The sequence below is a fragment of the Schistocerca gregaria genome, chromosome 2 (assembly GCF_023897955.1).
Source record: "Schistocerca gregaria isolate iqSchGreg1 chromosome 2, iqSchGreg1.2, whole genome shotgun sequence".
NCBI lineage: Eukaryota > Metazoa > Arthropoda > Insecta > Orthoptera > Acrididae > Schistocerca > Schistocerca gregaria.
The window spans coordinates 942,365,815-942,377,497 of record NC_064921.1 but is presented as its reverse complement, the minus strand read 5'-3'; the positions used below and the strand labels follow the sequence as shown (position 1 = coordinate 942,377,497).

General features: G+C 41.1%; 1 protein-coding gene across 1 annotated transcript in view; it reads right to left on the bottom strand.

The window, feature by feature from the left end:
- Window positions 1-8,679: 8,679 nt before the first annotated feature.
- LOC126335387 (bystin) overlaps window positions 8,680-11,683 on the bottom strand; it is a 66,759-nt gene continuing 63,755 nt past the window's right edge. The window contains exon 7 of the mRNA XM_049998609.1: window positions 8,680-9,019. Coding sequence (XP_049854566.1) covers window positions 8,806-9,019 — 214 coding nt within the window. The 3' untranslated portion in view covers window positions 8,680-8,805. The remainder of the gene's footprint in view (window positions 9,020-11,683) is intronic.

Below are 11,683 nucleotides of genomic sequence, written 5' to 3'. Positions count from 1 at the left end.
ATACAGGAAAAATACAATAAAAGTATTCTGTGAATGGTTAAAAGCAAGAGGTTTCTTCATGTACAGCTTTATCACAGTCAAAATATCCATCACTGGATAACTAAAACTGACTTTTATTTCTTTAATTGTATGGCTAGGTCCCCCTATTGGGCCGACCGTTTGCTGGGTGCCAGTCTTTCAATTTGATGCCACTTCGGCGACCTACAGTCCCTGGGCAGAAAAAATTCCCTGACCCAGCCAGAAATCGAACTCGGGCTCAGAAGATTGACAATCCGTCATGCTGACCATTCAGCTACCGGGGACGAACACTAAAACTGATGTTTTAGTTGTAGTAAAGGTCAACAGTGACAAACATCAGTGGTACTACGCAGTATTTTAGGTAAAAGTACGAAATCTTTAGTGTAAGTGATTGAAAGTAGTGTGGAGGCTGGTGCGGAGTATCATGGTAACAACACCGACTGTTGCCTCTGGATCATGGGGTCCTGTGTTTGATTCCCAGCAGGGTTGGGGACTTTCTCTGCCCGGGGACTGGGTATTTATGTTGGTCATCATCATCATCATCATCATCATCATTTGAGAGTGACTAGACTGGATTATGAAAAGAAAATGGACTGCATAAAAACTGGGACTCTGTATGGGTGACTATCACCGCACAGTGGAGCACCCCACAAATCAATAATAATCATCATCATCTCATCAACACTGACTGTCAGCCATGCTATGTTGACATGTCGGGCACTATAACAGATGCACAAATGAGTTGTGAAGTGAGGATACCTGAGTGCACCGGTAACCTACCCCACACAGCAAAGAACGATGTAGTAATTCTAGCCACCTCACTCGAGCAACACTCTCTATCATAGGCAATGTTACTAGACACCACGCTTTGGAGAAACAAATGGGCAGTAATGGAGTATGAAATAGACTGAATTTGAGAACTGGATGTCATTCAGTTTGGGGAGTGGGTCATTCCTGAGTAGCCGCACCGTGATGCTGGAGCACTGCTGGATTGCGAGATGACTGGGCAGCACCAGCAGCAGCCTCCAGTTCAAGACCAGGCTGCATCTGCCGTCGCACTGGGTCCTTCATGGGACTTGGTGCCACAGGCCTGCTGGCCTACCGTCTGTGCTTGGCACTGATGATGCTGAGGCCCAGGGAGGAACTTGGGATCACAATGCCAGTCACATCCTATCCAAGGGTTGAGACCCACACACAGCTGCCTCTGCCACTGCAGAGCAAAGGGCAACAGGGCCACTTCTTGGCATGTCGTTCTGCCACGAAGTGCCGCTATTGCCAACTTTTTTGGCTTTGCCTTTGCCAGAGTCCTGATGCAGCATCGCTCGGTACCGTCCTAGCAACTGATGCCACCTGCACCATCCAGAGCTCATGAGGAGAGGTCTGCCTGCATCTTGTGGAACTGAAGATATAATAAAGTTACATTGTTAAATTGACCACAGTGTTTTCACTGGTCTCCCACCACCTATGACATCACCACATATATACCAGAGGAACCTATGGATTTGTCACAGTTTAGGAGTAATGGGAAAGATGAATGGTTAGTACTTGCATGTTGCACTCAGTGTAATATACTCAGGCATTATGTAACTTGTGCTGAATCAGTAGCAGAGCTCCTTTCCTTGTAACCATTCCGGGCACATGGCCAGGCAATGTAGAGTGTCCAGGTGGCTGATGATTAGAGTGGGTTACTTTGTAAAATACTTTGCGACTAAATGTTCTGGGCGTATTGTTTTGTCGTAGTGTTATTTTTATCATAGGTAATGGGTGAAGAAATAAAATCAGAAACACGAGATGTCACCAATGAAGAAGCATTGCAGTCATTAATGGATCAGGTGGCTCACTTGAGAGCAGATAAAGTGGTTATGTTTAACCACTGTCTCATTATGTCTCCTGGATACTATTTCTAACTGTTCGCAAAAAGACCGTGTACTGCTATGCTCCTTGTATCATTTCAACTAGCAGGAGAGAATCGTGAGATAGAAGTGTTGAAGTCGCACATTCTAGGAGTGGATCCAACTGTTGTGAATCTTGTTTCTCCTATCTCTGGTAGAACATCTGAGGATACTTGGCATTTATCAGCTGACATAAGGGGTTTGCTACATAAAATGTTGGTGGAGATTACAAGGTTATGTTTGTTAGGAGAGGCAAAATTATTCATAAGGTGCACAGAAATATTATGAAATACTGAAACCTTTGACCAGTTGAGATAGGGGTTGGAACAACGATATAAGAAGCATAACAGGACACGACATTCTTGGGAACAGTTAGGGACAGTATGCAGGATACGTAATGAGGCAGTAGAAGACTTTGGGGATAGAATTAAGAAAATGAACGTTAACATGTATAAGCTCCAATTGAATGTGGTGGTAAATAAATGGTGCTGAAAGAGGCTGAGCAACAAACACTCAATGTTTTCTGAAGGAGTCTGACACCAGAAATGCCTAGGAGAGTGTGCACAGGGGTGTCAAACAATCTTCATGAAGGGGTTATATTAGCTTTGGAATACGAAGAAATCAATAGGTCAACAGAGTGAAAACAGGTATTGACATCGATTATTGTGAGTTTTAACTACAGTCAAATGGGACATGTATGAAGACAGCTGGTGGGGCAAGGGATGCCAACAATTTGGTAGAAATGGTCAAGGAAATTAGTGGGCAGGAGGCAGTGGAACCCATTACGATGTGATTTACGGGGGTTAGAGGATAATGATATACAACCATTGGGAGTCAGTAGTGATGAACAGTAATGTTGGGAGAGTCATGTTTAGGCAGTGTGTGGAAGTGGTGTGTAACGTAAATGAGGGTACAGCATGATCCTAGGGTTAGATTTTATGAATCAACACCATCCCATAATTGACCTTTGATGATGTATAGTGGAACTGAGTGGGAAGACATTCCGACTAGAGGAATGAACATTAATCTGCTGTGAGGAGTGTCTAATATACAAGAAGGTCCAGTTAAACTGTGAGCAATAGCATTGAGGCTTGACTTCCATGATTGTTTGTTGAAAGGTGCCACAAAATCGCTATGGGTGATGTGGAACTGAACTTACCAGTAGGTGCGATGTGTTTCATAAAACAGTTGGAAGGTAGTGATGTATTAGACACAGCATGTAGATTGGTGAAAAAAAGTATTGTACGTGTAGGAAAGGGCTGGAGGAAAAAGGGTACCTGTCAGTGTGGAAACCTGTTGAAGCAAATGTTATTAGCTAAACTAGAGATGCCAGATGAGGAAGATTGTCACACAGAAGGTGTGAGCTATAAGGGGGTACAGAATGCTGCTAGAACTGCATTTCATAAATTAAAGCATCTGAAAAGAGCAGAAAGAACACCGCTGGAGGAACTAATGCTAGAATTCGAGGATCTGATTTTTCCAAGAGGGCCATTGCCTGCTATGGCACGCAAACTGGATTCCAACAGAAAATGAAGCACCTGTATACCGAAAATCATTTGGAATACCACAGTTGTTGCAACAAGTTTTAGAAGACTACTGCCTGTTGGCTTCTGTCTCGGCTTGATGATGATGATTGGTTTGTGGGGCACTCAAATGAGCAGTTATCAGCGCCCACACAAATTCCCAACCTATGTTCAGTTCAATCTCACCACTTTCATGAATGAAGATGAAATGACGAGGACAACACAAACACCCAGTCATCTTGAGGTAGGTGAAAATCCCTGACCCCACTGGGAATCGAACCCGGGACCCTGTGCTTGGTAAGCGAGAACTTGATCACAGGCTGCGGACTCTTGTCTCGGGTTCTTTGGCCAATGTTTGTCTGGTGATTTTACTGACGTTTCGCCAGCACGAGTGGTGAGTTCACTACCAGCAAAGGAGGGTAAAGCTTTGACAATCCCAGCCACTCGTGCTGGCGAAACATCAGTAAAATCATCAGATGAACGTTGACCGAAGAACCCAAGATAGAAGCCAATAGGCAGTTTGTCAACAAGTGGTCATGAAAGCCTTAACAATTTTGTAGTTTTAGAAGATATCCTAGATCAACAATTAGCTGATGGAATAACAGAAGAGAGTAATAGTGCATGGGGGGCAGGGCTTATAATTGTACCTAAGAAGTCTATGGATAGTTCACTGAAGTATCTGTTTTGTTGCAATTATCACTATTTAAATAGCAAGACTAAAACAGATGCAATACCCTTTCCCAAATGTCATGAAGATGGAGATAACCTAGGCAAAAGCAAGTATTTCTAGACATTGGACCGAAAGAGTGGATGTTATCAATTACAAATGGCTCCTGAACATATATCAAAATCAGCTTTTCCAGAAAATGGGGGGAGGGGAGGGGAGGGGGGGAGGCACTACTAATAAAATGCACTGGTGCAATTCCAGCAGGTGTTGGATGGAGTACTGAGAGGACTGAAATCACGCCAGTGCTTAGTATATCTTGATCATATAATCATCCTTTCAAGGAACATGCAGGAAGATAGACAATGCCAAAAAGAAGTATTCAGCAGATTACAGGCAGCACGCCTCTCACTCAACAATGAAAAATATCACTTTGCACTGGAGGAAGTTAACTATTTGGGCTACATCATAGGTAAAAATGGTGTAACAAACAGATCCGAGGTTCGTGCATACAGTGCAAGATTTTTCAGTACCACAAGCTACTATGGAGTTACATTCTTGCCTTGGTCTTGCGAATTACTGTAGGAAGTGTGTAAAGGGTTTGGATATTGCAACACTGTTTAAGCAATTTTTGAAGAAAGGAATTAACTTTGTGTGGTGGAAGGAATATCACGGAGCATTTGACGAGTTAAAGAAGGTGTTGACATCCATTCCAGTTTTGGTGTTTTCTGACTTTCAGAAAGAATTTATATTGTCATGTGATGCGTCAAACTACACTCTAGGCTGCATTTTGAGTCTGGAGGTCGATCGGCAAGAACATCCTGTTGCCTTTGCATCAAGACAATTGAATGCAACAGAAAAAAATTACTCTGCCATGGAGAGGGAGATGCTTAGTCTGGCACATGGAATAACGTATTTTCGATGTTATTTGTACGGGAGGAAAGTTAAGATAATAACAGACCATATAGCTTTAAAGTGGTTACTAGGCTTGAGGGAACTGTCTAGTAGATTAATGAGATAGGCATTGAGACTCTGTGAATTTGGGTAATCCACAAGCCAGGGAGAAAACATGGAAGTGCGGATGGGCCAAACAGAAAGACAGCTGTAATACAAGCACTGGGTCACGATCTTATAAGAAACAGTAGCAATTTGGCATGGATGATGGATTATTTTGCAGATAGCCAAAATTAGGACCGTGAGTGGTGGTGCCCGCCCACTTAAAATTGGAAGAGTTACGCGAGATGTGTGATGACATTTTGTCAGGCCATGGACGATGCAGGGTGATGAACAGAAGGGTGCCCAAGAAGTATTGGTGAAAAGGAAGGAAGGATGGTGTGGATTGATACATCAAGAATTGTGTGGATTGTGCATAGAAGGCCAATTTCAGTCGGAAGCAGATACTGCTATAAAGATTGCCAGAAACAGTTGAACCTTTTAGTTTCATTGGGTTGGATGTGTCAGGACCATTTAACCAAACACCAGTGGGTAATGCCTTTGTGCTGACCACAATACATCATTTTTCTTGTTATGTCAAGATGGTGCCAATGCCAGAGTGACAGGCAATCACACCCACAAAGGTGTTAGTTAATAGGTAGATACTGAAGTTCGGAGTGCCACAGGCAATAATTATGTACCAGGGGACGAACTTCATGTCAGAGCTGATGAAGGACTTGTGTTGAATACTGAGAGTGAAGAAATAGAGGACTATCCCACTACATCTAATGGGAGGACAGAAGGAGTTGATAGAACAATTGGGGAGATGCTTTGTTACTAAATAGATTCAAACATTCAAACAGCGATACATACCTAGCTTTTGTCATAAATGCACATTCCTCTAAAGTACATAATAGCAGTGGGTCATAACCGTTCGAGGTAGTATATGACAAAAAGGTGTCATCACCTTTCGATATGATTGACCAGAAGAGTGGAAAAAAGAGAAGCAGTCAATGATTTTGCAAGAAAAGTGAAGGTGGTGTGGAACAGGATACAAAGAGAAAATATGAAGGTTTGGAGAAACGGAAAGAGGCATTGAGGCCTGTGGGGCATTAACGCAGCACAAGGTGGGCCAATGGGGGACGTTGTCGATTCCATATACAGCGAAGGTACAGTGTTTTTAACATGGTACCAGGGCCTGTACCAAACAGATGAAACTACATCAATACTGAATGTGAAGCTGCAATCGCCAACAAGGAAGACAATTGTGCATGTGGGATGTCTGTGACCATTCAAGGGCGTGCTAGAGAAGTGCAAGTAAAACCAAGGAAGAATATTAAGAGGAAAAAGCGAAATGATGAGTGCGGGAGATGGAAGTCCGGATACCTGTCTCGTTAATGTCAAGAGAGTAGTTATGTGTATCAATTTTGTGCCGTTTATTTGTATGTATAGCGTAGGACATCATGTGGATAGTAGTAGGTGTAGATCTATATATTTATTGGTGATAGTCTTATCAGCAGAACAATAAGATGATTACTGTTCAGAGACATCAGGCTTCTTGGGGGAGGGGGAGGGGGAGGGGGGGGGGACTTTATATGGATCTCTGTCCTCAGGTTACCAGGCGAAGAAGAAGAACAATAATAGTTTTGTTAGTACCGTACCTCTTTGGCAGGGGCTCAAGAATGGAACTGTTACTGCATCACCTAGACAGTGAAGTGTGTTTTCCAGACAGCCAGATGTGTTACTTTCTAGCCATAAATGGTCTTTAAGTTTAGTATTTAATGAAGGGAATAATACTATTTAATATGGCACAGCCAAAGCTGTAGTGGCCAGCCAAACAACTAGAGACCTTATGCAAACAGAATCTTACCTTTCTGAACGAAACTTGTGAGTCATGTCTAGACCACTCCTTAAGCGAAATGATAGCAGTTCAAGATGGGCAGATAAGTGCGGCACAAATGCTGTACTCTGTAGGGCAGTATTGGAACAGAAAATGTCAAGTAACAGTAACATTGTGTGTAACAATTCCTAGCACCATGGTGATTCTTATTTTGATCCGCATAGGATTTTTATATTTGATGCAATGTAGTGTGAAGAAGCCCGATCCATTAGATTGGATTTCCACAGCAAGAGACAACAGATATATTGAATTATTTGATATAGTACTTATGTAATAGTTAGGAACAGACAATCTGGGGTAATTGTACAGATAAAAAGTTCAGTGGTAATCAAAGTATAGCGAATGGTCGGAATAAGACCCGAAAGGACAGAGTCATGGAGGCAGGCAGTGTAGTGGCACTACCCAGAATTTTAGATAAAAATTTTACATATTTAATGTAAGTGTTGGAAAGTAGCACGGAGATCACGGTGGAGTACTGCAATAACAGTGCTGGCCGTCAGCCACACTACGTTGGCATGTAGGACACAAACAGAAGTGAAAGTGAGTTGCAAAATGAGGATAGCTAAGCGCAGTGGTAAACTGCCACGCACAGCGAAGAACGATGTAGTAAGCGGTTCACTACCAACACACTCGACCAGGTCTCTTTGTTATCAGTGACACGACTAGACACCAGGTTTTAGAGAAAGGAATGGGCAGTAACAGAATATAAAAGAGGCTGAAATTGAAGACAGAATGCCATTTGATTCAGGGACTTAGTCATCGCTGAGCAGCTGCACCACGAGATAACAGTACTGCCAGACCTTGAGATGCCTGGGCAACACCAGCAGCAGCCTTCAGTTTGAGACCAGGCTGTGTCTGCTGCTGCACTGGGTCCTTCATGGGACTTGGTTCCACAGTGCCACCAGCCTGCTGTCAGTGCTTGCTGCTGCTGATGCTGAGGCCCTGGGAGGAACTTGGCGTCATAATGCCAGCTGCCGTCCGCCGCCGGTCTGAGGGATGAAGGTTGAGACTCATGCACAGCCGTCCGCCGCCACTGTGAAGTGAAAAGCAGTGGAGGCGCCACCTGGCGAGTTGCTCCGCCGGGAAGTGCCGTTTTCCCAACCAGCCGTGGCCTTGCTTTTGCTGCTAGGCCAAAGTCCTGACACGGCATCGCCGGGTGCTGTCCTAACAACAGACGCCAGCTGTACCGTCCAGAGCTCACAAGGAGGTGTGTGCTGTCTCATGTAGAATTGATGATATAATAAACTTATATCGTTAAGTTATCCACAGTGTTTCCATTGGTTACCCACCACCTATGGCATCACCACACACACATTACCCCTTACAGAGGTCGCCACTACAGGGTGGTCCATACAGTGTCATCCATTAAGTGACAGTTATTTTATAACATGACAGAATAATACATCAAGAAAACTTTTATACTAAAAAAAAAATTGGTTTACAGGGTAGTCACTGTGCTGGCCTTTGGCAGTATGCCTAGTCTATGTAAAACTGTTTGTAGCAGTTTACACAAAAAATCTTCAAGATTTCAACCTGGGACACACTGCATTTGTTCCAGCTTATAATTCTTAAAGAAAAAATGTTACACTAAGCAGCTACATGTACATATGGATTATGCATCAACTTTTTGCAATAAAACTCTTTTTCTCTTTTAATTCCAGTACTGTGTCTAATTCTTGTATTTGTAGAATTAAGAAACTTGAAGATGGTTTGATGACTACAGACAAAAATATTAATAAATAACAAAAATATTTCATTGATTTGGCATTTTTGAAAAAATGCCCCATTTAATGAGAAAACTTATGTACAATGTATACAGTTGTATTATAATTCCGGAACTTATACAGCAAACAACAGCAGTTGTGAAGTCCAGTTCTACAGCATAGGTTCTGCCACCTCTTCATCACGGCAGCGGGCAGCTTGAAGTTCCCGCCGCACTTCAGGAGTGATACTCTGATGACTTTGATATCGTAGCAGCCCAAGAAGAGCTGCTTTTTGTTCTGAGCTTATGTCTCCTTTATAGCGTTGAACAAAAGTTAGCAGAGCTTGATGCCATAGAACTGGAAGCTCACGGCGATCACGCTCAAACCTAAAAAAGCGGAAAGGAAGGAATTTTTTGATGAGAAGTACCAGTTGTTTGGAACCCATGACATACAAGAAACAAATTTTATGCTAAACAGCACCCCATAACAGTCAAGGGTCTGGGGATACAAGTGTCAAGAGGGCAAGGGTCAATAACAGTCTAAAATGGGCAATGAAAGACAACTCAGACTGGAAGAAAATAAACTGAACAGAACTGCCAAACATTTTGTAACCAGTGGGTTTATTTACTCCACTGCTAATACAGTTAACACAACACTGCGATTTATGTTGGCCTTGCTGTGGAGGTGTGTATGCTTTTATTTACAGACAGCTGTGAAACCGTCAATCTGCAAGGCCTTGTCGTTTACTTGAGACATCTGCATGATTCAGGAAAACCAAATTAACAGATGATTACATTCTTAGTATGGAACAATCTCTAGATGTCCAGAAAAAAATCAAAATGGTATTTGACATGATTAGCTAATCTTGAGTGTTTTGTGTATGTATCAAAACAATAAGAGTTTAGCAAACATTTATTAACACAAAGTGAATGGAAAAACAATGAGAAAAAAGATAAAATGAACGGGGATGAAAAGGTGTGCCTTACTGAAACTGAAATAAACCCTGGACGTTCCTGAAAGGCACAAGACATTGCATTTTGACTTCAGAATGAGGAAAATAAATGGATTCGGAAAAATATATTGAACTGTATAGTGATACTGAATGCACAAGAGTCATCACCAATTCTAAGTTGTAGACTCCAAGAATTGAAACTGTAATGGCAACAAAAATAGTTGAGTAATATCCAATTTGAAGATGTGTTTCAGTTGCACAAATGAAAATTTAAAAATAATATGACAGAAGTTAAGAGGAAACATTATCACAATTCAAACAAATCTTTTATATAAATTTGGTACAGAACAAGGAGTTTCAAAAGTATATAAAAAATTTCTGCATAAATTTCCAAATTAGGTCTCAATGGAGAAATCAAATAAATCATGTCTCAGCAAATGACTACATAACGCCGAGACACAGTGTCAAGAATCTTAATTACTATTTTTATTGTAAAATTTTGGTTAAACTGAAAGAATGACAGTTGAGTACCAGCAATGCAGTATTTTATTTACATGTTCATGTGAGATTAATTCTTCCACAAACAAAAACTCCTCTATAATGCAGCTGCATTCTAGTAGAACAGGCATATAACTGAATACATAAACATAACACCTCTGTTCAGATTTAACCTTATAATAATACAGAATATATCGAATCGCAACAGAAAAAAAGATTGATATATCTGACTCTGATACGTAACATAACAAAATCATTCTTGAAGTATGCCATGGGAAAGAAACCAAAAAGGAAAACCAAGAGGTTAAAAAAGACCATAACACAAACAAGAGGAGGCAGCGAGTATAAATATTTTTAGCATAAATGTGTTAAAATTAGAAGTAAAAAAAAAAAAAAAAAGGGTATGAAGTGATTAAAAGCCAATATAGCTGCAGTCTGGTTTCAGTACAAGGTTTGAACAACATGTACAAATGGTGAATAACCTTTGGCTCCCTGTATTTGCCTGACCAGAAGTTAACTTCAACTTATTCATTTCCCTTTATAAGTTCTCTAACTTCCCTAACCAATTAAGTGATTTAACATTCCACACTTTGGCCTGGGAAATGCCAGTTTTGTTTTTTCTGATGACAACATCCTCCTGAGTAGTTCCCACCCAGATGTCATCGAAATGGGAGACTTTCTGCCTATGGGATATTTTACCCAAGATGATGCCATGTTAATTAAACCATACAGTAGAGCTGCATGGTGAAAAAAAATTAATGGCATCGTTCATCATTGCTTTCTGCTGTTCACAGTTGCAACAAAGCAATGCCAATTTGTTTAATGTTACAAGGCCAGATCAGTCAATCATCCAGACTGTTGTCCTTGCAACTAGTGAAAAGGCTGCTGCCCCTCTTCAGGAATAGTAGATTTGTCTCGCCCCTCCACTTATACCTTTCCTGTGTTTTGCAACTACACTATGGCTATCTATCTCACTGAGGCACGTAAGCTACCCAAGCTCAGAAAGGTTCATGATGTGTCGTGAATTTACTTTACATAAAAAATTATGTATTGCACCTAGATTGAAACAGCTAAATTAAGTATAGGTTGTGTATGAGAAATTTTTGGCAGTCAGCTGTTATGACTGCAAGGATAGTATAAGAAAAACTGCAAAAGTGAATGAGTGACAGTGATTTTACTTTACCTGACATGAGGTGGATTTAAAACGATTTTGTGAATGGACATACAGGTTTGGTACAATCCTAAGGCCTGAAGACCAACTGTTCTTTCAGCACCTTTGGTTCAATGTTATATACCTAACAGGGATTTCCTAATGCCAGTTGCCTTGAGTGCTCTGACTTAATGTGCATCCTTAAATATAATTGACATGATTTTTCTAATCCATTAGAAAAGTAGTAATTTAACAATGTGCAAAATTATCTAATAACAAATTATCTTCTGCAAAGCAAAAATGTTAACCTGATGTGTTTCAAATTTATATTTGCCAATACCCCAGCACATTTATCTTTGACAATTTTGCAATTTCAAGTTTTACTACTCATCTTCTTGTAGAAGTCATAAATATGAATACCCACACAGGGACATTTGGACTAGAAGCTAT